This window comes from Corticium candelabrum, chromosome 19 (assembly GCF_963422355.1).
Source record: "Corticium candelabrum chromosome 19, ooCorCand1.1, whole genome shotgun sequence".
Taxonomy (NCBI): domain Eukaryota; kingdom Metazoa; phylum Porifera; class Homoscleromorpha; order Homosclerophorida; family Plakinidae; genus Corticium; species Corticium candelabrum.
The window spans coordinates 5,973,109-6,000,608 of NC_085103.1; the positions used below are offsets into that span (position 1 = coordinate 5,973,109).

General features: G+C 43.7%; 5 protein-coding genes across 5 annotated transcripts in view; 1 reads left to right on the plus strand and 4 right to left on the minus strand.

The window, feature by feature from the left end:
* Nucleotides 1-2: 2 nt before the first annotated feature.
* Nucleotides 3-5,592, minus strand: LOC134194691 (uncharacterized). The gene is made up of 8 exons (XM_062663632.1): nt 4,211-5,592; nt 3,893-4,040; nt 3,619-3,813; nt 2,615-2,962; nt 2,079-2,342; nt 1,668-2,009; nt 1,450-1,599; nt 3-1,316 (listed from the first exon to the last, which is right to left on the minus strand). Exons 1-8 carry the CDS (start codon nt 5,590-5,592, stop codon nt 192-194), a joined length of 3,954 nt encoding a protein of 1,317 aa, XP_062519616.1. The 3' UTR covers nt 3-191.
* Nucleotides 5,593-5,724: 132 nt separating this feature from the next.
* Nucleotides 5,725-10,877, plus strand: LOC134194692 (uncharacterized). Its single transcript, XM_062663633.1, has 9 exons — nt 5,725-7,037; nt 7,176-7,320; nt 7,411-7,650; nt 7,769-8,157; nt 8,221-8,503; nt 8,720-8,995; nt 9,065-9,466; nt 9,524-9,679; nt 9,883-10,877. The coding sequence occupies exons 1-9, from the start codon at nt 5,725-5,727 to the stop codon at nt 10,843-10,845; spliced, it is 4,167 nt and encodes a 1,388-aa protein (XP_062519617.1). The 3' UTR covers nt 10,846-10,877.
* LOC134195182 (double-stranded RNA-specific editase 1-like) lies at nt 10,744-13,700 on the minus strand. The gene has a single exon (XM_062664188.1). The coding sequence runs from the start codon at nt 13,698-13,700 to the stop codon at nt 10,923-10,925; it is 2,778 nt and encodes a 925-aa protein (XP_062520172.1). The 3' UTR covers nt 10,744-10,922.
* LOC134195183 (programmed cell death 6-interacting protein-like) lies at nt 13,655-21,968 on the minus strand. The gene is made up of 17 exons (XM_062664189.1): nt 21,725-21,968; nt 21,555-21,609; nt 21,422-21,491; nt 21,226-21,353; nt 20,204-20,357; nt 20,015-20,124; nt 18,710-18,826; nt 18,507-18,566; nt 18,169-18,452; nt 17,171-17,348; nt 15,710-15,931; nt 15,338-15,397; nt 15,119-15,218; nt 14,895-15,043; nt 14,563-14,691; nt 14,360-14,454; nt 13,655-14,293 (listed from the first exon to the last, which is right to left on the minus strand). The coding sequence occupies exons 1-17, from the start codon at nt 21,928-21,930 to the stop codon at nt 13,774-13,776; spliced, it is 2,637 nt and encodes an 878-aa protein (XP_062520173.1). The 5' UTR covers nt 21,931-21,968; the 3' UTR covers nt 13,655-13,773.
* A 781-nt stretch (nt 21,969-22,749) lies between these two features.
* Nucleotides 22,750-27,500, minus strand: part of LOC134194785 (3-hydroxyisobutyrate dehydrogenase, mitochondrial-like) — a 6,668-nt gene continuing 1,917 nt past the window's right edge. Inside the window, exons 3-9 of the mRNA XM_062663754.1 lie at nt 26,601-26,797; nt 26,499-26,543; nt 26,077-26,198; nt 24,260-24,393; nt 23,959-24,035; nt 23,744-23,900; nt 22,750-23,097 (exon numbers count right to left, since the gene is read on the minus strand). Of these exons, the coding sequence (XP_062519738.1) occupies nt 22,945-23,097; nt 23,744-23,900; nt 23,959-24,035; nt 24,260-24,393; nt 26,077-26,198; nt 26,499-26,543; nt 26,601-26,797 (885 nt within the window). The 3' untranslated portion in view covers nt 22,750-22,944. The remainder of the gene's footprint in view (nt 23,098-23,743; nt 23,901-23,958; nt 24,036-24,259; nt 24,394-26,076; nt 26,199-26,498; nt 26,544-26,600; nt 26,798-27,500) is intronic.

A 27,500-nucleotide genomic window follows, 5' to 3' on the forward strand; every position in this document is an offset into this window, starting at 1 on the left:
TACAACATTTAATACGGCCACACAAAGCATTCAGATAGTCACTAACAGACAATTGATAAGCAGCAAGTATCACTTCGATTACAAACAGCAATACAAGTTGAAGTTATAACAAGATGCAAATGTACATCTACAGTATCTTGTCATAGTAATCAGAGATAAGTATGTAACAAAGTCTTCCAACTAGTTAACGTTCAAGATTGCTGCTTGTCTAGTAACGTCTGTCTGTCTTTTTGCGACGATATGAGCAATGGGTCTCTGATTTCAATTTGAGTTGAACATCTATTCCAAGGATTATCATCGATCTCCCCTTTGTGAGTGGTAAAAGACATGGTTGCTAACTCGGTTCCTCGTCGTGCTCGTTGTCCAGAAGTTTCTCTGTCGGCGGCAGATTGATTGTGTCTACTAAAGTAAGAATACAATCGGCCAAGTCGTTGTCTATTACTGTAGATTGCGAGAACAATAATACTAATGTCTGGCCAAGCTAAAACAGACAGTAAAATATAGGAAAAACCGATCTGTTTAGTGTCCGAGACCGTAGATAAGTCGTTGATGCTGAAAGCTCCGATTAGACACAGATTGGCCAGCAAAAGAAGTTCGTACTTGTTGGCTGAATCCGATTGGTAGGGAAGTACTATAGCGTTGAAAAGAAACAAAACCAGACACACAAAGAATAAAGCAATTTGTCTTGTTGTGAGATCTGTTGCAACAGTTGCAGCTACAGTTGCAAACATCAACCTTCTCCACAACGTCACTCCTATCCACCAGTATTTCTCCTTGCTGTAACTGCGAGCGCACGCAGCAGACAAGCGTTTCATCCAATTCAGTTTGCTGCTAGACTTCGCCAAAGATTTAGAGTGTCGCGCTTCGTAAATAAGTAGCGCAGGCAAAGGAAAAATAATAAGTAAAATGACAATAGCAGCAATAGCGTAAGGAAAATGTTCTCTATTGAAACATGTGATACTGGGATCGACAGTAAGATAGCTATCATCTCCAAAGTATATGGAACAACTGAGTGTAAATGTGCAGAAGACAGCCAGAGGCTCGTAGGCGACGATAAGAACTACGAAAAACGTCTCTCCTACTTTGATCTTTTTTACAAACTTAGAGAAGGGACGGAGATAACTGGCAACCAGTAAAAGAAACACAAGAAAGAAAAGATAGAAGTGAGGCAGCGCCACACTGACGAGTCTGTCCAGCTGAGTGAGTTTAGGTAAGACACACCAAGGAACATTCAAATGAATTAGGCTGACTGTATAGCGCGCAACAGTATGCAGAACTGTTACTTCTTCACCGGGACGAAGAACGAGAGGTGCTATCTGCAAGACAAAACAATGTGTCTTGATAGATGTAGATATATAGATGGAATGGATAGATGGATGGATTGTGTTATTACAACAACAAAGCAAGAAACTAAATGCGATCTCATGCAACAATTAACGTTTGACTCACTTGTATATAGAATATCCACGAATCGAAGTAGTGACTTCCCAGTAAATCTGTAAGCATACTAATTGAAACCAGTAAAACTCCCAAGAAAGCTACAAAAACTAAGAACATGACTAATCCTATCTTCCAACTGGACTGGCAGGGTTGACACGCCTACACATCGGACAACATGGTACATGTAAATAGTAAGCAAAACGAGCACCAGACATTTGCATTATTACCGTTCCCGACGGTGTTTCAGAATAACTGTAATTACATTCTCTACACAACACTCCCGATCGTGACTGCAAACAGTGGCTATTTTGTGTGGCGCGGCTGAACTCCCAATGACCCACATTAGTGCTGCCTTCCGGTCTCGTCATGTTACATTGTCCCAAGCAAGGATGACTCGCGAACTTTATTTTTCCTACTTTTCCTGCCCAGTAATTATTCTCAACTATTACAGTTCTGCCATCTTTGTCACAATTAACGCCGTCTATCTTTACACAAGTGCACGCTAAACCCGCACTTTCCTCTGGTATGGGTCTGCTAACATGGCTTGCTTCTTCGATATACCGTCTTGCCTGCAACAGCACTAACATTGATTACACAATTTGAAATAATTAAATTCTAGACAGTTTAGAAGCAGTCACCCAGTTGGGATGCTCGTTTGCATCTGGACGATTAAATCCATCATTGCATTCAGACAGCTCGAAAGGAATAAAGAGAGAACAAACAAAGCCTCGAAAATACGACGGCCACGAAATGTGCAGATTGCCTGTAGCTCCCACGGCACCAACAAGAGATAAATCAGTAATCGGCTGAAGAGGATCGAAGTAAAGTTGAGTTTCTGGACCGTACTCCGTACCTCCTTGATGAAGGAGAGCCGACTGTCCAGTCTTCTTAGATTGAAAAACCTGCATGTGCACGCATGCAAAGCAGGCACATCAGTTTGCAAAGAATAGAAGCTACCGTAAACCACAAAATTTTGGTTGACAAAAATTTCGGTGGTCCAGGAAGCCCACGTAACTGCGCATGCTCAAAGCGTGACCATTTTATGATGGTTGCGACAAAATTTCAGTAACATTTCAATAAGTACTTAAGCCTCACCAGAGAATTTACCGAAAATAAAGTTTTACCAAAATTTTGTGGTTTTACAGTACATAAAACGTTTGATGTTTGTTTATACCATTAGAGATCCAAGTGTTGGCGCATTTTGCAAGAATTCGTCTAAAGCCTCGAACGTGAGATCGAATAACTCTCCCGGCGCCGGAGTTAGCGTGATAAGAGTTGCATTTACAAAACCCGGACATATGACCGTATTTATCGATTGAATATCGTTGTTATAGATGCTGGAAGTGTCGGACAACAAACAGCTTGAAAACGGAACCCATAGCTGACTGTATAAGAACGTAGAGTTCACCCCGTAAAAGCCATTCTTGTAGGCTTTCCTAAAAATTGTTGCTATCGTTTTGTTCCAACACCTTAAAGATGATTCCAGTTTTTCCAACGCTGTAGGATCACTTCTAGTAGAACACACAACATACAGTTAAGTGAGCATAAGGCGCAACGCACTAACAAGCAACAATCTAATGTATATAGATGCCTTGTATGGTTTATGACGGCTCGAGACACTTCGTTTCTATTGCAGTGTCCGTGCTGAAAAGGCAACCACTGCTCGCCAACTCGTTTCTTGCATTTGCATGATGCAGAATAGAATGTCATCAAAACTACGCTTCCGGCCAATGAGTTCGTCTGTCTCAATTCAAGTGGAGCGTAAAGTCGATTGGAACACAACAGAAATGTGGTAGCGTACATGGTGTTTCCTGACACAGACGCTGTGTTGTCCCAAAAGTGAATCTAAATAAGTATTGTAGTAAAACACCCTCGTACACACACACACACACACACACACACACACACACACACACACACACACAGACACACACACACACACACACACACACACACACACACACACACACACACACACACACACATACACACACACACACACAGACACACACAGACAGACACACACACAGACACACACACACACACACACACACACACACACACACACACACACACACACACCCTAGCAAACACACATTAGCTTAAACACATTACACATTGGTCTACCCAGCCTGTCACCTACTAGTACTTAACACCCCACCAACCTCCCTCACGTACTTTTCCATTAGGATTAGAGCCTTCATAGTCGAATTCTGTGTCATCATCGAACGACAGAAAACACTGATTCTGTTTGCCTACATTGGACAAGAAGTTGAGTAAGTCAAAGTATGACTCAGACGAAGATGTGCTGTCAGCGTAAATTGCACCACCACGCACACTTGCTTTGTTATAAGCAAATATTATGTCTTCAACCTGAAAATACAAAATTTAAGCAATTGTAAGAACAAAACTCGTTTTGTCTATTAAGGAATGAATAAATAGACAATATTACATCAGTAAAAGTGGCACGACTCCAGAATTGTAGAGACAAACCGCCACCATTCAAAGTACCAGTATTGTAGCTGACGTTGAGCTTGTTTGTCATGGTGACGTTAGATCCAAATGCGTAGATGGCTCCACCTGTGTTTTCTACAAACTTGCTAGATAATGAAACAAGAAGAGTGTCACAACAACGCTTGTGTTAGTCTGGTACCTGTGTGCATGTGGTGTGTGTGTGTGTGTGTGTGTGTGTGTGTGTGTGTGTGTGTGTGTGCGCGTGTGTGTGTGTGTGTGTGTGTGTGTGTGTGTGTGTGTGTGTGTAATGTATTACCAGTATCCACAGTAATAAATATCAGAGTTCTTAGCAAACACCGTTCCGTAGATGGCAGTGTTTGACATAAATTGACAGTCTGCAAATGTCGCAGTGGCTTCGATCGTATCGTCACGTCTAATGTTGTCTACAAGCGGCTCCTTGTTAGAATAGATCATCACTGCAGAGCCTGCCCCAAAGTATTGTGTTGCCCTATTGTCGACAAAGTTGCAACGTTTGAAGAGTAGCTCATTTCTTGGTAGTTCCTTGCTACTGACATCTTCGTAAAGTGCAAAAACTGCTCCACCTTCTATAACTGCGGTATTGCTGATGAAGTCTGTGTCCGTCAACAATATCGTGTTATTAGAAGGATTGTCTTGAAAGAGTGCTAAAATTGCGCACCCTGCAACACATTCGTTGCCAGTAAATGTTGTGTTAGCGAGTGTGATGTGGTTGTGAGCAGTTTTGTTGTTCAGAAACAATGAAAGAGGAACACCGTAACCATATACCATTTGCCTAAAATGGCAATGGCTAATGATAGCTTTCATATATTGAACATCCTCTCCACTAAAAACGACTTTCATTACGCCTCCCTTTTGAAACGGTTGGTTATAGCTGCGTGCCAGATTGACATACCCATACAAGATGCTCGCAGGAGCAGACGCGAGAGGTTGAAAACTGCAGTTATTTACATAAAATGCTAGAGAATCGGACTCTTTGGTCAATACGTGTGACATCGTGAAATAGACTGGCCTATTCCCTCTCTCGTTTTCTATCAGTTTCAGTTGGCGAGAGTCGCGGAGCAGACTAGGAGTCGTGAAGTTAAATGTTGAGTCTAATATTTGAACTGGCCAAGTGTTCTTAAAAAAGAGAGAGGTCGTCAGTCCGAGTTTGTTTATGAATGTACATCTGTTGACAACAACATGCTGACATTTCAAGAAACTGAACATCGTGCCGGGAGAAGACTGATCTACAGTCAAGTCGGATATGGAAACATTAATACATGAAATCAATTGTAGTCTACTCTTCAGTAGGAAACTGTAGCCTTTAGTACTGGTGGTACCATTAATAACTGTCTCTTCTTTCCTGCCTTTCTCAGATAGGAATCTGATTGTTTTCTGCCCACGGCAGTCTATCGTATAGTTTGCATCCGAGTAGAAAGTGTGTTGTCCAGGTGCTAGTATAACGTCACTAGCAGTCGATGAGTATTGCTCCAGTGCTAATGCTGATAGAGCGTCTTGAAAACTGGCAAAGCATTTATGACAGTCTACTCTTGAAGACTGGCAAGTGTGCTCGTTGTTTGCCACGTACAATATTTGCCCGGTGACATTCTCTGTGGTGGCCCTTTGTAGCTGCAGTCCACTCAATATAGCACACACTGACATCAGTAGAGAATATGACATCATGTTCATCAGCCTGCTCGTACAATCGACGCACAAATGTATGTCCACGCCTCTCCTTGCTGAACAAGAGTCAACCAGACTACAGTATGACTCCCACAATCTAGCACGTGATGCTGTCTGCTGGTAATGATCATGACTGTGGCAAGAGTAAGTGATGCCGCTATTCTGTGCGCTACTTGGCTTTTCTTTATCAGTCAACGAGTAGGTTGTTCCAACGTCGTCGTTTGTGTTCGTTCCTCAAACTCCGCTTCACAACAACGGCCATGTCCTACCGATGCCTTTATCGTGTCGACTTTGCAAGAAGCGAAAGAAAAAGCTGACACAATCCGCAGTCGTGCCGACGTCGTCCTCTTGCCAGGCCAACACAAAATGGCCTCAATGACAATCGACGCAAACACTTTTGCTCGGATACGAGCAGCTCCATCTAACGTCACCGCAGAACGACCACAAATTGTTGTTCAAACCAATGCAAGTGAAACCGTCGATATTGCAAGTGGTATCCACCTCTATAATTGCGACGACGTGGCGTTTCTAGACGTGGATGTAAGCACAGAAAGCCCTGGTAACATGGTAGAGCTCGTCAACTGCACTAGCGTGACGTTCTTCAACGTGGTTTTCTACCAGAAAGCAAGCTACGCTTCTGTCTCACCTGTCAGCACGTTTAACTCCAATAACGTCAACTTTACAAACTGTAGTTTTCTGGGAAGCTCTAGTCTTCACTCTAGGGAGTTCACTTGGTCGGCATTGAATATAACATTGCATCAGTTCAGTCCAAAGAAACGAAACGTTACTGATGACACTATTCCGACCATTACTCTAACAGACGTGGTTTTCGAACAGCGTTTTGATTTGAACTACTCTGAATACGGCAAAGTCATTACTTCATCTCTCTTACACGAACAACAATTCACTTTAATAATTTCTTTGGTTGGAGAATGTACTAATGGATTAACGGTCTTACTAAATGGCTGTACCTTCAGAAATATCCAGATACCTCTAGGAAGTCCGTTTAAATTGCATTTCACCAAGACGACATCAAACAATCAGATTACTATTCAACGTTGTGTATTCACTGAGAATATAGCGAAGGTTGGCGCAGGAATGCTCGTCATATTTAACGATAAATCGTACAACAACTCTGTTAAAGTCACCGACACTCACTTCGACAACTTGTTTGCTGTAGTTCAAGGTGGAGCTGTCAATGCTCTGTTTCTTTCTGAAGAGAACTTGATCCAATTTACAAATTGCACATTTGTGCGACTGTACACTGATCCTGTGGTAGGAGTGGGAGCTGCCGTATCTTTGTATTCTCCGAAAACCCTGAACGCACAAAGTGACAATCGACAGTATCAAATAATAATCAAAGATTCTCAGTTTATCAACAGCACTTCACCGAATGGAATCATATTTGCACACAGAGTTCGAATCAGACTGAAAGGAAACTGGTAAGACTAAAGTGCTCTCTCTCAAGCAGTCTGCAAAGTAGTTAGGGTCCTGCAAGCGGGCCCCCTACTTCCTATACTCTCTACTTGCTATGCTACTCTGCAAGTGTGTGATACGCTAATATTGTGTTTGTGACATAGTGAATTTTGGGGTAACAACTACGGTCTTGTAGTACTCTATAATTCGGTCGTTGACGTAAGTGGTCATCAAACATTTTTACAGAACAGTGCAATATCTGGAGGAGCACTGTCGCTTTACGATCGAAGTCGCTTAAATTTCCGACAGGTAATTTACTAAATTTATAAATAGCGACAACATATCTAATTAATTAATTAATATATATGTACGTTAGTTAAAGAATTCTGATCTGTATAGGTACAAAAACTTCTTCTACAGGAGAACGAAGCTATGCATTCCGGTGGGGGTATGTATGTAGACTCGAGTAACACTATACCCTTCGTTGAATGGATCAACAAGAGAATCGGCGTAGAAGTTAAAGACAGGTGTTTCTTCTACAATGATGCTAGTCTAGATAAAACAAGAGCAGCCGTCAACGTTCTCGATAAAACCATACAGTTTGCAGCATCGGGAGAAGGCATACGGCCTCAGAGCAAGGTTAGGAGAAAGACTTTTATTGGCAGAGATTTGTCTGCCTTCGTTTTCGTCCGTTAGCCGGTCCATTAGTTGTTATTTAGGAGAGTGAACATTGATTAAATCATTTTTCTGATGTTAGTTTGTTTTCAAAAACAACATTGCTGCACGCAATGGCCTGGACATCAGCACTGCGTCTATGACAAGCTGTATCAAGTTGTTCGACACTTGCAGCTTGCTGGAAAGTATTTCCAACAACTCGTATGTTCGTGGCAGCAATCGCCTTGCAGAGTCCGTAACGATAGCAAATATCAGCCAAAGGTTCTCAAACATTGTGAACTGCTCGTCGACCAAAGAGTCGCTGTTTAGCGAGAAGGTTCTATCACGAATAGCGACTGGCGTTACCTGGCTGTTCTTCGAAAGCGCATCTTGTTCTTGTTTAAAACCACTGGTTAGTGAAGCAAACGACAAGTACTCGTATTTCAAGTACAATTGTGATGCTAAAGAGATCATAAAAACCGTCACCGCCTTGTAAGCATCTCATACAACAAGCAAGAGCTCTATACACAACTTGTTATCTTTCTGTTTTATCAGATTGTCGACCAGAAACAAGTCTACAATACTGCAGCACCAACCTAATCTCCTTAGTTTGGAGTACTTGTTTCCTATTCCACCCCCAGTCATGTTTTACGTTCCTTGGTCCCATGCTTGGATTTATAATCTGTTTACTCGTGCTGCCTCCGAAAACGAAAAAACCTTTATCTTGAAACCTAGTCGTATGACACTTACTCCAGCACCAGGAGAAATATTCCAGCTGTACATTCGAGGATATGATCAGTTTCTACGCACAGTCAACGCAAGTGTTGCTTATCTCTCGGTAAGTCTTTTCGCCAGTTTGTAGACACATTCCGTTTGTGTGTTTTCCTCTATTTATCAGTCTACTATTTTCCCCTTCTGTTTTACTGTCTGTCGGTGTGTCAGTCCGTTCCAGTCGTCTCTGCTTTGTCTGTCTGCCCCTTCGTTGTATGTCTCCCCACCAGTCTGTCTATTGGCCGATCTTTGTTTGTCTGTCTCATTGCATTTTCTTTTACAGCTTCAACCGCCCCAAGAAGGTTTACAAAAGTCCCACAATCAATCCAACGTTCTGCTTCGTCAAGGAAACAAGCAGTACTCATACACAGACTCCATTATTATTCGTCTCAATGAACCCATTTCCAACTTGTCATTAGTCGGTCTCATGAACGAGACCGGTTCACTGTGGATAGCAGCAGATTCGGTATTTCCAGACTCTAAAACAATTCTAGCTATTCCCTTTTCTTTATCAGCTTGTCATCTTGGTTACACACCGCCAAAAACAAACAGAACGGAGGTATAAGTTTTAGTACAATCAAGACATTCTAACAGACTTTGCTTTAAAGTTGTTCTATACCGTGCGCAGGTCATAGACTGGATAGCTGCACATGCGGCTACAACAAGACAAGTGACAAAGAAAGACGACCTACTTCTAACATGCCAATGTATTATAAAAGACAGCGTTGCCATATCATCGTGTGTCTCAGGAAAATCAGTTATGATAAATGAAGGCATGTGGGCCGGTGATGTCAACGACAAATACGGCAGATACGCAAGTAGAGAACCACGAGTTGGCACGCTAGACGAAGTGTTAGGACCGGAGTTTCACAAACGGTTTGGCTGGGGCTCGTGCGTTCTCCAGTACTGCTCAAATGAAGTCACAAGTGATAAATGGAATCTTCAAAGCGAAAACCCATGTCGAGACAGTAGAACGGGACCTCTGTGTAGCCACTGCTCTCCTGGACTGTCAGTGACGCCCTTTGACTTGGTTAGTTCTCTACATCTAATCGTGTTCATTGTTTCTTTACACATCTCACTTGTATAGAGCTGTACCAACTGTACTTCGTCTACCTCGTTAGCTACAGGCATCTTTCTCACCATATTCATTATTGTAGTCGAAGGGATCGTCTTGTTGGGGGCGGCGATGATGACTAATATTGCAACATCAACTACATTTGACTCTTTGCTATTTGCGTTTCAGGTATGTCCATCCAGTGGCGTCGCTCACTAGGGCCCGGTATGTGTGCACCGGGGCACCCAGTACTTAAGTGTGACCTTAATTCTAACAAGGTCGTACACGTCTTATAACCTTAGTGACTGCCCCCCCCCGCTTTAGTACAGAGCGACGCCACTAGCTAGTCGAGCATCTACCTTCATCAGTCATATTGTTGTCTTTTCTTGTAGGTGACTCAATATTTTACACCGATTGGCAGTCAGGTTGCCACGACAACGTCCAAATTTCAGCAACTTTTCATTGCAAATATATGCGTCAGTCCCATGTTCCACAGTTTATTTTACCTCCTTTTCCAATTCGCGTTACCATTCTTTCTTCTTCTTATCGTCATAACTTTAGCCGTGATGAGCAAATGTCCACCATTTGATCGCATCGTACCGAGTCTTCCACGTGTCCTCAAAGCAGTCGTTTTGGTTTCTTTGGTGACCTATGCCGAATTCACGTATTTTGCAATGGACCTGCTGCAAGCCAACAGACTGTATCAGACTGACGCCATATTCGGTGAACTCGTCGTGTTTACAAACGGCAGTCTCAACTACACAGATCCAGCTCATATTCCCTTCCTCCCTGTTGCAGCTTTCATTCTCGTTCTCGTTACCATTCTGCCAATGTTAGCGGTTTGCTGCAAAGATCATCCGCGCGTGAAACCGCTCTCCGACATCTACACACACTTCTATAACGACAGATATCGTAGTTGGATTGGAGTCAATCTATATAGAAGATACGTCATTGCTGCCATCGCCATATTCGTGACCGTCACGATTACAACAGAAAACATCGGTTTCATCCGTCAGAATGCCTTGACTGCAACCATCATTGGACTGACGGTGCTACAGGTACTCTGCAATCCATTTCGATCACGGTTCGCCAATGCATTTGAGACTATAATTCTCGTCAATCTGTGTCTGTTCTCTGGACTCAATGTCGTTCGGACTAAGCATATATCGGACCGCCTACTCTATACAATTGCATTCTGGCCATATGGAGCTGGTGTGCTTCTGTTTCTCTATTTTCACACACACACATTCGCAGATTTCTGGTTGGCATGTTACAAACGCCTTCAATTACGTCAAACAAGCAACAGTGATTTAACAGAAAAGCTAATAGACAAACAAAACAAGTCAGACTCATGATAGCTTTTAGTGTACACAGCTTATATAGAGCTGATTGTATTGTACTGTTTTGTGCATGCCTGTAATATAAATTGTACCTAACGAATATTGAATCTGTCTTGTTCCTCCGGTTTCCCCACCCACTTGCCGTTTCCTGCTTGAAAAAGATGATTGTACAGCGCACGTTTGGCGAGCTGGTAATCTTTTGCCATCTTCTTAGCTTCCAAGTATGTTTCAGGCTTTGATCTTGCCGTGCCTCTGAAAAACAGTTGACCAGAAAGATTGGCTGTCTTGCTAGTTTCGATAGCCTCTTGCTGCTTGTGACTTATTGTTTTCCATACCTTTGAAAATTGTTCAGCAAGCGCTGATTTGGAGAGTCGGGACGGCGCAGAATCTGGACATTTACCTGTACTGCAGTCAACCACTTCAGCTTTACTGTCCATCCAAACCCAGTTAAGACTCCATCGAGATGACTTGCCCATCTGACGAGCCTCTGGTGTTGTGAGACCACACAGCAGTGGCAGATTCACTACATGAGATTGAGGAAGGCTCTCAGTAGCACCAGTTGCTCTCTGATAAACTGCCCGCTGCAGATGATCTCGCTGAAACAGACTTCCAATTATAATTGACTTGCAGTAAACAGGAGACACAAAGTTGCTCAGCAGAGCACCCTGAACTCCTAGCACATTCCAGCGCAACAGTTTATCACTGCATGACATCGTAAGCAGCCTTTCTCCTCCCAGAATTCCATCCCATGTTTGAGTCACTTCCTGATCTAAATCAGCTAACACTGTCCCCTCACCTCCTTCGATCTTCACTCTGAGCAACCCACGATTCTTCCTTTGAGGATGGTTATCTGAACTCTGACTGGGTGTTCCCATGTCTGAATCACCGTGCACAGCCACATGTTCAACAGACTCTTCATCCCTTGTTACAAAAACCCGCGCATCACCGCAAGGAGCTGTATTGATATAAAGATGAAAAGCTATTCCTGACTTCAACCCAAACATGCCATCTTCTTTTGGTTCGAAGATTGAGTCTTCTTGCTGTCGTCCAAGTGCCATTAAAAGATGAGAATACAAAAAAAGAATCAGAGATCGCCTGCACACAACTTCTGCATGACAGTCATTGAGGACCAATCCACACTGACTTATATTCACTCCTGAAATGCATTTTGTTCCTGTTGCTAGTGCAACTACTTCTTCACCCACATCTGATGACATCACTCCTTGCCCACTGCTGCCTCTTGTCATGATAAAAGTTGCCAGTACTCGCCGCTTGTTTCCTGATTCATTAGGAATATCTTGAGCTAATTCAGTGAATTTCTCCCAACTAAGCTGCGCAAACCGATCAACTAATGCTTGACTAAGACATGCCCCAGTCAAAGTAACATCATCAGCTGCCGTGTCCATAGAGATTATGACTGGCTGACCTGTTGACCAATCCTCACAAAACACAACTTTCAATGCTTCAACTGCAGCCTCTTGCTTAGCTTGCTTTTTATTTCGTCCAACTCCTGAAAAGATCTGACCACTAACGTTGACAGAAACTCGAAACTGAGGCACAGCATTGACATCAGACAGCTGTTCTGATATAAATTCCAAAGTTGGTTTTAGAGTGTACAGACGCTGCACTGGATTTGCTGTAACGTTCTTCGTTTCAGGATTAAACCGAGTTTTGAGTGTTGGTGGCTGAGGTTCAACTTCTGGACTGTGAAGCTCATCATCATAAGATGACTCTCTCATCACATATCCAGTCTTCATCCATGGTGCATGAAGCATTAACTCACCCTTGTCGTCAGCAGTTGTTTCAAGACCCTGGAGTTTGTCTAGCATTGATTGTGCAGCTGCTTGTTTAGCCTGCTCTTTCGTTGAGCCAAATCCCCAATAACTTTCTCCATCCACAATTAACTCTGCAGTAGATCGACAGTTCACGTCTCGTTCTCGACCATCAAAAGTTGTTGTGAACTCAAGCTCTCCAAACATCTCTTGAAGCTTTGCCAAAGGATTAATTCGACTAACCGATATATCTTCTGACCTACCACCGTTAGATGGCAATGCAGCTTGTAAAGCCATTTTCTTAGGAACTTGTGGCAAACTCTCTGGAAAATTCCTGGCAGCGGATACTTCAGCATGCAATGCGTTCAGAGCCTGTAATGCAGCAGCCTTCTTGGCTTCCTGTTTTGAGTGTGCCCTTCCTTCATACCTCTTCCCGTCCACAATTGTATACACCACATGAACGGGTGCATGTGCAGGCCCACTTGACGACTCAAGATCAATTCTAGCCGAGGGTAACAACTGATTGAACAAAGCTAACGGGTTTTCTCCACTTTCTAGACGCTCCATAATACGGTTAAGATCACGAGCTAATAGCGGTTTCATCATACCTTTACTGCCTTCTGGGTGTTTTCTCTTAACTCCACTCACCAGTCGACTTGCCTTCCTTCGCACCAAATTCAAATCTCTAGCCAACGAATCGAGACGCTGTTCGAGTCCTAACGGCAATTGCATATTCTTCATCGACATTCTCGTGTCCAATAGAAACTGCAAGGTCGTCTCTGCGGCTCGTCGTTGAGCGATCATTTCGTCTTCTCCTTTGCCTTCGAAATTTTTGCCAAATAATGTCACTATCGACACGAACAACGCGTTTTCAACTGTTTCTGTTGTTTGAATTTCCAATTTATCGCCGAGAGTTTCGCGAAGCAGTGCCAGAGCATCGAAAGGAAAGCGAAATCCTCTCGCCATTTTAAGAACACGTGGTCGTTCACGTGCCATCATTCTGCCTTGATGTCCCAAACCCATGCGCGCACGTTGAAGGCCACTACACAGTCTCAAAGATGCACATTCTATGAGACACAAAATAACTACTAACGACATTACCAGCGTATATCAATCCTATGGAAAACTCAAAATCAGTCACATTATTTCAATTACAGTACACATCATATAGCTAGTGTTGCTGGTATCCACCAGGTGGTTGATAGTGGCCTCGAGGGGGAGGGTAACCAGGATAGGGAGGATAACCGGGATACGACCCCTGAGGAGGGTAATTCTGATATCCTTGTGGTGGTGGTGCCTGACCGTATCCATAAGGCTGTTGAAAACCAGGACCACCGTAATATGGTCCACCATACTGTGGAGCAGTAGCAGCAGGATAAGGAGCAGACGAGTATGGAGGAGCATATGGTTGTGGGTGTCCTCCATGACCGTAGGATGGATTCTGAGGAGGCGGTGCGTTTGGTTGAGCTGACGCCGCATATGGCTGTGGCGGTTGAGGGTAGCCTGGAGGTGGAGCTGTAGCATGAGATGGTTGAGAAGGTGGAGGGTTCCGAGGAATAGCTGTCCCTTGTGTTGATTGTGGTGGCGGTGGACGAGACCGTGGTTTGGCTTGAGGTGCTTCAGCTGCCTGGTAAGATGGAGCCACAGGAGGTGGCTGAGGGTCAGGCTTGGCTAAAGACTTTTGCAAGTCCCTAGAAGAGAGGAATATCATTTGATGCATAAAAGCATGTAGGATTACTGTAGGATGGTTGATGTACCGTGTGAGGTCTTCTTTCTCGGTGTTTCTAGCAAATATGAGATCTTCAACTTTTGATTGGAACTTGACAAGGATTTGAGTTAGATCATTGTAGAACTAAAAGACACGATCAAATGATAAACATCAGCACATTATTGCTTGTGTATCTGGCGGTCTAGACATATGTCAGTCATCGGTCTGTCCATCAGTGTGTGTCTGCTGTACCTTAGTTCCTTCTTCAAGGTTTGCCTTCAATTCTGTAAAAGCATCATAAGCAGCGGCAAGATCTTTCAAAACGCTCTCTCTAGCACCAGCACTACTGCCCTTCTCTGATACAAATCGACCGTGAGCAGCCTAGAGTTGAGAATAGTCACGTGACCTCACTAGTCCTTACACGGCACACAACAAACAGCCAGAAAAATAAACAGACAAACTAATGACAGACAAAGCAACACACACACACACACACACACACAAACAAACAAACACACACACACACACACGCACACACACACACACACAAACAAACAAACACACACACCAAACAAATGACTAACCTGAATGTTTGCAACAAGATTCTCCTGTTCAGACAAGCTTTGCTGCACTTCAACCTGTAGTGACCCATACGTCTCACTCAGTTGAGCATCAGAGATGCTGTCTGTAGCAAGGCTTCCATCAGCATCAAGCGCAGCCAAGAAACGAGCAGCTAGAAAACAAAACCGATGTCAACGACTTCCAGTGAATGACGACATGCAACAAATGAATTACTTGTAGTACTCACATATGTCTGCAGTTGCACTCTTTAGTGACTCTTCAGTTCTGTCTCGTTGTAATTTCAATGCATTGACTTGATCCATAAGTTTTCTCAGATCACCAGCAGCCTGTCAGAGAGAGAAATTAGTGTGTGTGTGTGTGTGTGTGTGTGTGTGTGTGTGTGTGTGTGTGTGTGTGTGTGTGTGTGTGTGTGTGTGTGTGTGTGGTAATTATCAAATGGCTATACCTTTGACCCAGAGCTTACAGACGATGGTCCACCCTTTGGAATGGCAGCAGTAAGTTCACCCTGTATACACACAAAGTGTCCAACAAAGACAAACAAACAAACACACTAAACTGAAACTGATAAATAAACAACACATAAACAACAGTCAACCATACACACACACACACACACACACACACACACACACACACACACACACACATACATATAGACAGACAGACAAACAAACAGACAAACAGACAGACAGACAGACAGACAGACAGACAGACAGACAGACAGACAGACAGACAGCCACAGACAGACAGACGAACAAACAGACAAACAGAGAGAGACATAAACAAATAAACAGATGCACAAATGACATCAGCTAACCTCTGATTTGCTTAATAACGTCATTCCATTGACGTGTGCATCATACTTCTGCCTCACAATTCCATCCGCTTGTGTTGCGTTTGTCAAGATTGTCATGTATTTCTGAGCCTCGGCTCTCATTTCCTTAAACAACAACGCAGATGGCTGCCGTGTCCACTTCTCCTGGAAACGTTCTTTCAACCCACGATCTGCCCTCTCCTCATCATCCATACTTCGTATTACCTAAGTCACAATCAATCATTCTACACAAAGCAAGAAAGCATTCTGCAGTCAGTTGCAAATCCTACTGCTTCAAATAATGCAATCATGTAACGTAAGACTTGATACTACACGATGACCAATGGAAGTAATCGTTAAAGAGACATAATTTAACGCACGCTACAAGTACCTGGCTTAGTTAATTAACAGGACTTACTAGCCATCTTTCAAGTAAATACAGGGCATTCTTGCACAACTTCGAAACTAAACAAAATTTGGCAGAAACACTATTCGGTAATCTCTAAATATATTACCGTATTCGCCCGTAATAATGTCCTGGGTGTATAGAAAAGAAACACTTTTTTCTGGGCGTATACTAGGGCATGGGCGTTATTTTGGTCCTAGGCGTATACATGGTCACTAGATGCTGTCGTCTGGCCAGTCATCATCTAAATAGTTGAAGATAGAAATACCACAAATGCTTGCAATTATCCATTTGCAAGATCTAAGGTACTGGTATCCATTCAGCACCAACATACACGCAGAAACTAAACATTATACAAACGTGGTCAGCCTGAAGCCCGTCAAGAGCATCAGGGTCGGTAATTGCAATGAAGACATGAGTCTAGCGGCAAGCACTTTCACTCAACATTGCCACCAGCTCATCAAACGCACACAAACGGAGACGAATGTTCTGCGGACCCATTTCGTTTTGTCTGCATATGCGTATCCTGGGCTTATACTTGGGCATGGGTGTTTTTCGGGCTGAAAGTTCTGACCTGTCGCACATGGGCGTATATACAGGCATGGGCGTTATTTTGGTATGGGCGTTATTACGGGCGAATACGGTATTCCATTTAATCAGCGGTTTCCACGACCGGAAGTATGTGGCAATAGATAACTGGCTAACGTCAGAATTTCGAAAAGTGAGGCGGCCATGGCCTCTGCGGCTCCGTCGACCCTGTACACTATTCTGTACATTCAAAGAGATGAAAAAGTGAGCATGAGCAAGTACCAAAATGCACTAGTTATGGCCTAATGTGCCTATTGCAAATACTGTGTAAACAGCAAGTCATTAGAACAGATTAACTGCATGAAGAAGTTGATGAGAAAGCTAGAAAGTCAAACAAAAAATACCAACCAATTGTTTGTTATAGAGTGTCACACGTCTTTCGTCCATTTTAAAGCAACTCATGACCAAGTAGTGACGTTCTCACTTCACACAAACCCGATTCCGTCCTTTAATTTCTATTTCCTGCTCACCTCTTCTAAAATCTCTTTGTTTCTCTGTTGGAGTTCTGGTAAATCATGAAACAACTTCTGTATGGTCGATATGCCTCCGCTCTCTCTTAACGCAGCCGCCTTCTCGAGAAGAGATGGAGGAACTTCGTTGCCAGATGTGTCCTCGATAGCAGCAGGAAGGTTCAAGCTAGACAGTGTTCTATGCACAAAATGTTGAATTAGTTAACTTCCTGTAGCTTTCTATCTACAGTATTCCTTCACTTGCACTTGACTGTCCATCTGCTTGCTCATCTGTCCATCTGTCTGTCTGTCTCTAGTGTCTCTATGTCTATATGTCTGTCTATCTGTCTGTCTCTAGTGTTGGTCTGTCTGTCTGTCTATCTGTCCATCCATCCATCTGTCTGTCTGTCTGTCTGTCTTTAGTGTCTCTATGTCTATATGTCTGTGTCTCTCTGTCTATCTGTCTGTCTGTCTCTAGTGTCTGTCTGTCTGTCTGTCTGTCTGTCTGTCTGTCTATCTGTCCATCCATCCATCTGTCTGACTATCTGCCTCTAGTGTCTGCCTGTCTATCTGTTTGTCTGTCTGTCTCTAGTGTCTGTCTGTCTATCTGTTTTCTTTCACTATTGAACACTAAAAGCAAAATTTTACAAGCACACTATAGGTAAAACTGCTAAGCTAAATGTCCATCTACTGAGACATACAGATTGAATACTACTAAAATTCTAATGAATGATGTTCTGAATGTCTCTTTCATTGTCTATCTGTTTGTCTGTCTTTCTGTCCATCCATCTATCTGTCTGTCTGTCAGTCTGTCCATCCGTCCATCCATCCGTCCGTCCATCCGTCCGTCCATCTGTCTGTCTGTCTGTCTGTCTCTACTGTCTGTCTATTTGTCCGTCTTATGTCTCTATGTTTTGTTTGCTTGTTAGTCTGTCAATCAGTCAATCATCTATCTTTCTGTCAGCTCGTCTACCTAAATGCACATCATCACTGCATCATAAACTACAATAACTCCTTACCCATTCAGCATCTGTGATGCTTCCCTCAACTTTCCAACCTCAGCCTGAACCAAAGCTTCCTTCTTCGACTCATAGATTGCTAATGCATTGTGCACTGTCATTGGCACGATTTTAGCAAACAAATCCTGATGTTGAGATGCTGGCAAAGTGAGAGGCGCTGGCTTGGCAAGAGCAGCTCGACCAATCGGAGCGATTGCTGAAGGTTGTGGGATAAGGTCACTGTAAATAACGTTATTGTCTTTCTCTGTTTGGGCAAGTTCATTGCGAATACGGGAATATACATCCTACAATAAGCATCGTATTGTATGTTTGATGCATGTCTTTGCTGCCCAACTTACCCCTGGCTTGAAATACTGTTCGCCACGTTTGGCAGTTTCGTTCATGTCTCCATATGCCATCTAAGAGACAAAGCAGATAACATCCAGTCGTCATTGCATGATGTGTGTGTGTGTGTGTGTGTGTGTGTGTGTGTGTGTGTGTGTGTGTGTGTGTGTGTGTGTGTGTGTGTGTGTGTGTGTGTGTGTGTGTGTGTGTGTCTTACTCTGAATCTGGCAATTGCTTCACCATATTTTGCCTCTTCTTTGCATGCCAGTCCTTCATGAAACTCAGCAATACCATGAAAGTATGGATGTTTAGCTGAGACAATTGCAACAAATTCCTGCAGCAATTAGCAATCAGAATCAGCACTAAATACATCCTGCAATACAATAGCCTAGTGTATTGTGAGATGCATCCCTCCAATACAATAGTCTAGTGTATTGTGAGATGCATCCCTCCAATACAATAGTCTAGTGTATTGTGAGATGCATCCCTCTAATTCAATAGTCTAATGTATTGTGAGATGCATCCCTCCAATACAATAGTCTAGTGTATTGTGAGATGCATCCCTCCAATACAATAGTCTAGTGTATTGTGAGATGCATCCCTCCAATACAATAGTCTAGTGTATTGTGAGATGCATCCCTCCAATACAATAGTCTAGCGTATTGTGAGATGCATCCCTCCAATACAATAGTCTACTGCAGTGTTCTCACCAGTACCATCAGTAGGGTCAAAATGACGGGTTGGGACAGACTTGGAAAGCCTTAGCATGCATAGCGTGGGATCACGGATCTACAGACATTAGTAGTCTTGATGGTCCCAAAGTTGCTACAGAACAATACATATTCACATCTGGTAATCTTAGGGAGTGGGTGTTGGTGTTTGAGGTGAATTCCTGTGAATTCCTGTTGACCTTTCACACAAGAAGTGCTAATGAGTGACTGTGGTTGCAGCAGGTGTTCTACTAACTGTATCTTCAATCTCATATTTTGTACTGCACACCTTCACTCAGCTCATAATTCCAGTTTTAAGTCAATTTGTCATTGTAATAATCTACTGTATTAATTATCTGTTTGTCTGTCTGTGTTAAGTTGCATCTGTTTCTAACACAACTAGGAAACAGAAAAAGTAATTTTATGATGCCATTACCAAATATGTCAACATTAAAACATTTGATGACATCATTAATGACGTCATTATATTTAATGACGTCATCTTAACGGTAGGCAAAAAATCCTGGCTAGAACGCTGTAATGTATCCAATAGTCGAGTGTATTGTGAGATGCATCCCTCCAATACAATAGTCTAGTGTATTGTGAGATGCATCCCTCTAATACAATAGTCTAATGTATTGTGAGATGCATCCCTCCAGTACAATAGTCTAGTGTACTGTGAGATGCATCCCTCCAATACAATAGTCTAGTGTATTATGAGATGCATCCCTCCAATACAATACTCTAGTGTATTGTGAGATGCATTCCTGCAATACAATAGTGTATTATAAAATGTGAAGACAACTACTAACTTTATCCAGTTTCTTTGCAGCAGTAGCATCTCGTGCAAGACGTGCAGCTTCAGAATAAAGATCGCCAGCTTGTGCAGCAACCTTTGCACATATCTGATTCTTCATACGAGCTAAAGTCATTCACACAATCAAACATCAAGCTAACACAAACACGACAAACACCATTAACACAAAAAACGAGAATCTCACCAAGTGTTGTCTTATAGTAAAGACTTTCTTGAGCTTGAGCTAACATGGTGGCTGAAAGAGCTCCCAGTACTTCGGATGACATATCTGGTAATGGAAGTTTAGCAAATTGAATATATACCACCTCTTTCACTTGATAGAAGACACCAGCTGCTCCCTAGAGATAGAGTATAACAATCATGCTCCGTCAGTCAGTAATCACATCAAACAAGGAGGAATTAGATGTTATATAACAGAAATGTTAGTAGATTTGCATTTTAATAAATAACACTACAACAGACAGACAGACAGACGGATGGACAGATAGACAGACGGATGGACGGACAGACAAACAAACAGACAGACAAACGGACAGACAGACAGACAGAGACGGACGAACAGACAGACCGACAGACAAACAGACAGACAGACAGACAAACAGACAGACAGACAAACAGACAGACAGACAAACAAATAGACCAATAATAGAATGAGAGACAAACAGTGCAGCCCCCGTAAACGGACACTTTTAATTCATTAGAATGAATAGTGGTAATGTAAGAAAATGTACGTACACTGACAGACAGACAAGCAAACAGACAGACAAACAGACACATATAGACAAACAGACACATAAATGAACAGAAAGACAGACACAGAGACAGACAAACAAACAGAAAGACAGACAGAGACAGACAAACAGACAAACAAACAGAAAGACAGAAAGACAGACAGACAGACAGACAGACAGATAGACAAACAGACACATATAGACAGACAGACACATAAACGAACAGAAAGACAGACACAGAGACAGACAAAGAGACAAACAAACAGAAAGACAGACATAAAGACAGACATAAAGACAGACACACAGACAGACACACAAACAAACAGAAAGACAGACAAAGAGACAGACAAACAGACAAACACACAAACATACGAAAAAGACAAACACACAAACATACGAAAAACACAAACGTTGCAAGCTCAACACAGCTCCAACGATTCCATCAACACGATTGCCCCACAGACAGACACCTTGCCTGAAAATGTTTCACAGCCGTCTTAAGCCCCTCATCACTATCAAAATTCTGACCCTTCGCAATCTGACTCTGCAGCGCAGCAATATTGAACAACAAACACACGCGCTCAAACGCATTGCTGTGCATGGCTGCAACACAAATCAGCGTCCAAACACACTCCACCATATACAGACAACATGCCACATTAACGCCATACACTCTTTTGTTCCTCCACTGAAGAACGACTCCTTCGAGAAGGCGTCATACCACGTGAACTTGATGCGCACCTTGCCACCAAACGCAAGCAGATAGACACACGAATTTTTACCACACGAAAGACACGACCATACTTGACTATCCGAAATCGGTAGCTTTCCTTCCATTGCCGCCAGTTGGTCGTAATACCTGAAAACGGAAAACCAAAAATAAGTGCCACGCCCACTCGTAGCCACGCCCACGCGCGAAGGCTTCGTAATTCCCGTTTCGTTGTGATTGTTGACGCGATACACATTTGACGTACTTGTAGAGTGGTTCTAGGCCCGATTCGTGTCGATCTGCTGACCGTATCACGGCCGCTTCTCTCATGGCGGCGAAATCGTTGATCGCCGTGCGATAGGAGTCGTCGAACCCGCCATACGTGTTTGCTATGAACGTCTCGATAGGCGACTGAACGTTCACCGGTTCTGTCTTCTTGAGAGGGCATGTAACGAGGACAACTCCTGACATTGCTGTCACGCGACCTATGATGTCGCGACCTATGATGTCACGACATACGGGAACTCATATGACCTAATAGAGGATAATGATGCAATTAATTAAGCAACATATTTGAATGTATAAATTTATAACACGCATAATTTAATTAAAAACGTATACAGTAGTGTAAATGTGTTAATATCAATACAGTGCAAATGCCAGCTACCGATTGGGTGAGTAAACCTGAGGTTACACACAAACACTGATGTATTGCTAATACATTTGTTATATTATTTCAAAGCTGCAGCTTGCAACCGCTTGCACTCCTGCAGGCTGTTAGACCTGTGCCTGTACAAGTGCACTCAACCCAAACGTTTATAAATAAAACATACACAAGGCTGGACAGATGCATGCGCGCACACACCACACACACACACACACACACACACACACACACACACACACACACACACACACACACACGACACAGACAGACAGACAGACAGACAGACAGACACACAAACACACACACACACACACACACAACACAGACAGACAAACAAACAGACAAACAGACAGACAGACAGACAGACAGACACAAACACACAAGCAGACAGACAAACAGACAAATAGACAGACAGACACAGACACAGACACACAAACAGACAGACAAACAGACAGACAAACAGACAGACAGACAGACAGACACACACACACACACACGACACAGACAGACAGACAGACAGACAGACAGACAAACAGACGGACAGACAGACAGACACACACACACACACACTAAATGAGCAAATTGCCTGTATGATTCGCCTAAAATTTGTTTATAATCGCTTGCTTACATGTACATACCATCTCTGCATGTTTGCTGCCTTAATGCCTCTCAATCTGTACGTCCGTCAATGTTATGTTTGCATAAACAAAGTAGCACATTATGTGTAAAGGCATTTGTATTTATAAATAACAATGAAAGTAAATTAATTAAATTTTGAATGTGCATCAGTTCGATGTCAATCCTCTGATAGGTAAATGTCATTTCTCAGATTGCAAAAAGTGAAATATTGATGAAAAGTCCTTCCTGCTGTAACCTTGCTTGCACAAAATTTGATACACGTGAGTAGCTACTGAGCCCATCAAAGTTGAAGAGGACGTCTCAAATGCAGCATTCTGTCCCAATTTCAAATCCTAAATTAGAAGCAAAAATATCACGTGAGGCTCGTATCCTGCCACTCAAACATCCACTACTTTGACCACGCCTATTAACGCGCGTTAGGCTCACCTGCGGCTCATCTAATTACCTATAATTACTCACCTAAACTTACTGTAATCACCGGTTCTCTACCAAAAATTTACTCACACCTACCAGTCTCCCATTAATCAGCCAAGTTCCACCCACACCAGTGATGACCCCACCCACACCCACACACACCCACTCATTACTCATCTATATATGCATCCACCTATCCACTGGTAATAAGCCTGAGTCATCATTCTCCACCCAATCACCACCCACCAGTTCGTATGCCTTCCTACCTTGCTGTCTGTCTATCTGTCTGTATGTCTGTATGCCTGTCCGTCTGTTTGTCAGTCTGTCTGTCTGTCAGTCAGTCTGTCTGTCTATCTGTCCGTCTGTCTGTTTATCTTTCAGTCTGTCTGTCTGTCCGTCTATCTGTCTGTCTATCTGTCTGTCAGTCAGTCTGTCTGTCTGTCTTTCCGTCTATTCGTTTTTCTGTCTGTCCACCCTGTTCGGCCATCACTCCATCTAACCATCTATCTATTCTAGCATAAATGTCCTTAACCACTGCTTGTACTAAAACATTTCAAAACTCACCTTTAACATTAGGGCTGCTCCAAATCCTCCATCGTAGTTATTGCTAGCAGGAACACCAGGAACTACACCAGGCACTGGATTGTACTTTTGGCTTGACCACGATTGTCCAGTGCTAACATTCATTACGTCAGCAAGTAGTTTTGGATCAAGTCCTAGTCTGTGGCAAAATAGATTTAATAGATTTGAGATGTGGCATTGCATTGATTGTGTTGTACCTCATGCCTAGATTCATGGCTTCTGCTGTTCCGATCATTGTGATTGCAAGTACCATGTTGTTACATATTTTAACAGCCTGATAACCACAACTCTTTGTTGCTGTTGTTGTTGATTGTTGTGGTCGAGCCACACATACACACACACGTGTGTGTAACTGTGTGTGTGTGTGTGTGTGTGTGTGTGTGTGTGTGCGCGCACGCATGTGTGTGTGTGAGAGAGAGAAAGAGAGAGAGAGAGGAGGGAGGGAGGGAGGGAGGGAGGGAGGGAGAGAGAGAGAGAAAGAGAGAGAGTAAACCTCACCTCTCCCATACCAATGTCACCACAATGAAAGATCTTCTTCCCCATCGATTCAAGCACCTTCTTGGCTTCTTCATACGCTTCCGTACTTCCTCCAACCATAAACGTCAACTCTGCTTTCTCAGCAGCAGGAACACCTACACAACAAACAACAAGTAACTAAAGTCTGTCTCTCCACCGGCCTAACCCAGTGTAGAAAAAATAACTGTAGAACATAAGACAATGTCCCACCAAATGTGTTGTTTGTCCGACCAAATACTGCACCAGTGTTGGGATGTGTTTGGACAAAACATCCATCCATACGCATACTAAATGATAGTGTAAACCTTGTCTCTTAACACGTGATGGCCTTTCCAGTAGTGTAACTGTTAATTTCATACACTTAGGTGCCTCCTAGCATGCTTTATCCAACGAAAACCTCAGCTGCCTTTAACACCATTTCTCCCTTGGAAGCTGGTTGTAAGAATTACATGCAAAATGGCTGCAGTAGGGGAGGCACTTAATTATACATGTAACACCATACAAGAATGTCCTACCTAGGTTCAGTCTGTCCGAGCCAAAATAATTCCCTATTTTCCACACTTCTACCCCTACCCCTACCCCTACCCCTACCCCTACCCCTACCCCTACCTCTACCCCTACCCTACCCTACCCTACCCTACCCTACCCCACCCCACCCCTACCCTACCCCTACCCCTACCCCTACCCCTACCCCTACCCTACCCCACCCCACCCCACCCCTACCCTACCCCTACCCCTACCCCTACCCCTACCCCTACCCTACCCCTACCCCTACCCTACCCCTACCCCTACCCCTACCCCTACCCTACCCCTACCCCTACCTACCCCTACCTACCCCTACCTACCCCTACCCACCCCTACCCCTACCCCTACCCACCCCTACCCCTACCCCTACCCACCCCTACCCCTACCCCTACCCACCCCTACCCCTACCCCTACCCCTACCTACCCCTACCTACCCCTACCTCTACCTACCCCTACCTACCACTACCCCTACCTACCACTACCCCTACCTACCACTACCCCTACCTACCACTACCCCTACCTACCACTACCCCTACCTACCACTACCCCTACCTACCACTACCCCTACCCCTACCACTACCCCTACCACTACCCCTACCCCTACCCCTACCCCTACCCCTACCCCTACCCTTACCCCTACCCCTACCTACCCCTACCCCTACCCCTACCTACCCCTACCCCTACCCCTACCTACCCCTACCCCTACCCCTACCCCTACCCCTACCTACCCCTACCCCTACCTACCCCTACCCCTACCTACCCCTACCCCTACCCCTACCTACCCCTACCCCTACCCCTACCTACCCCTACCCCTACCCCTACCTACCCCTACCCCTACCCCTACCTACCCCTACCCCTACCCCTACCCCTACCCCTACCCCTACCCCTACCCCTACCCCTACCCCTACCCCTACCCCTACCCCTACCCCTACCCCTACCTACCCCTACCCCTACCCCTACCTACCCCTACCCCTACCTACCCCTACCTACCCCTACCCCTACCCCTACCTACCCCTACCCCTATCCGTACCCCTATCCATACCCATTCCCCTACTCCTAACCCTAACACTAACCCTACTCCTAACCCTAACCCTAGCCGTTTACCAATAACATATTCAGCCATCTCATACCAACAATAATTACTTCCGCTTATCTTCCAGCCTAAACTTATTTGTCTATATGCCAATGCCTAAACTACATCTAAACATGACTAAATTTAATTCAATTTAATTACTACTTTCATTTATTTTTTAGTATTTCCACTGCTAGCAAACCTCCAGAGACTGGAGCATCAACAAAATCGGCGCCTTTCTCCCTTGCCAGTTTCCCAATCTCCTGAGACACAGAAGGATCGATGGTACTCGAGTCAATCAAGAGACTACCCTTTTGAACAGCACTATATATACAAAAAACAATCAGAAACCCCACAATCGTTTATGTATACGCTTTGTTTCCACAGAAACATTGAAGACAGTAAACTCATGCATTACACACACACACACACACACACACACACACACACACACACACACACACACACACACACACACGCACACACACACACATGCACACACACACACAGTAACACACACACACACACACACACACACACACACACACACACACACACACACACACACACACACACACACACACCACACACATGCGCACACACACATTTGCAATCCAAACAAACCTAAAAATGCCGTTGGCTCCTGTGTACACTTCTCTGACATGAGGACTACAAACGATCACACTCACTGTCATTCCAACACAAGACGGAAACATTTGAACACACCTCGATGGTACCATCGTCACAATCCGCTGTGAAGCAGCTGCTACTTCAGCCGAACTTCCTGCTACATCAGCTCCCTCTGCTTTCAGCTTGTCTACTGGTTCAGACAGCTGGTCGTGAACTAACACCCTGTGACCTGATCTTAGCAAGTTTCTGGCCATGTGAGCTCCCATGTTTCCGAGGCCAATGAAGCCAATGATCTGACAATAGCAGAGACACATCATTATATCAACAAAGATTGATCTACCTGTCATCACATTATACTGCGTGTAAATTGCTCCAAAGAAAATCATATATACACAATGAATACATGAGCAAATAGATAGACAAACAAACATACAGACAGACACACAGACAGACAGTCAAACAAATAGACAGACAGATGGACAGAGAGACAAACAAACATGCAGACAGACATGCAAACAGACAGACAGACAGACAAACAAACAGACAGGGAGAACAAAAGACCGAGAGACAGAGAGACAAACAGACAGACAGACAGACAGATGTGTCACCATGGTCTCGATCTATAGCGTGGTTACCGAAACGGTTCCCTGAAACTAATAGTCTAATAGATATACTGACTGCATCAGTGTCAGATATGGGCACTGTTGGTTACTCTCTGCAGCAGGCATTGCCATCACAATTCACTCTGTCAAGCCTTCTGTCTACCAATAAAGTACAGCAGAAGTTAACAAGTCAGTCAGTAAAGTCAGAAGTTCAATCAAGAATAGACAGTACCGCTAGTGTCAGAGAAGCAGCTTGTCTTAGATCCCTCCAAGGGAAAGGTTCAGGAGCTTGACTACAGGCCACACCTAGTTCATGTAAGTTCGCACTAGAACCGAAACAATTTTAGTTGGCAGCTTACATGAGGCTGCATATCCAAATGCCAATTGCCAAATG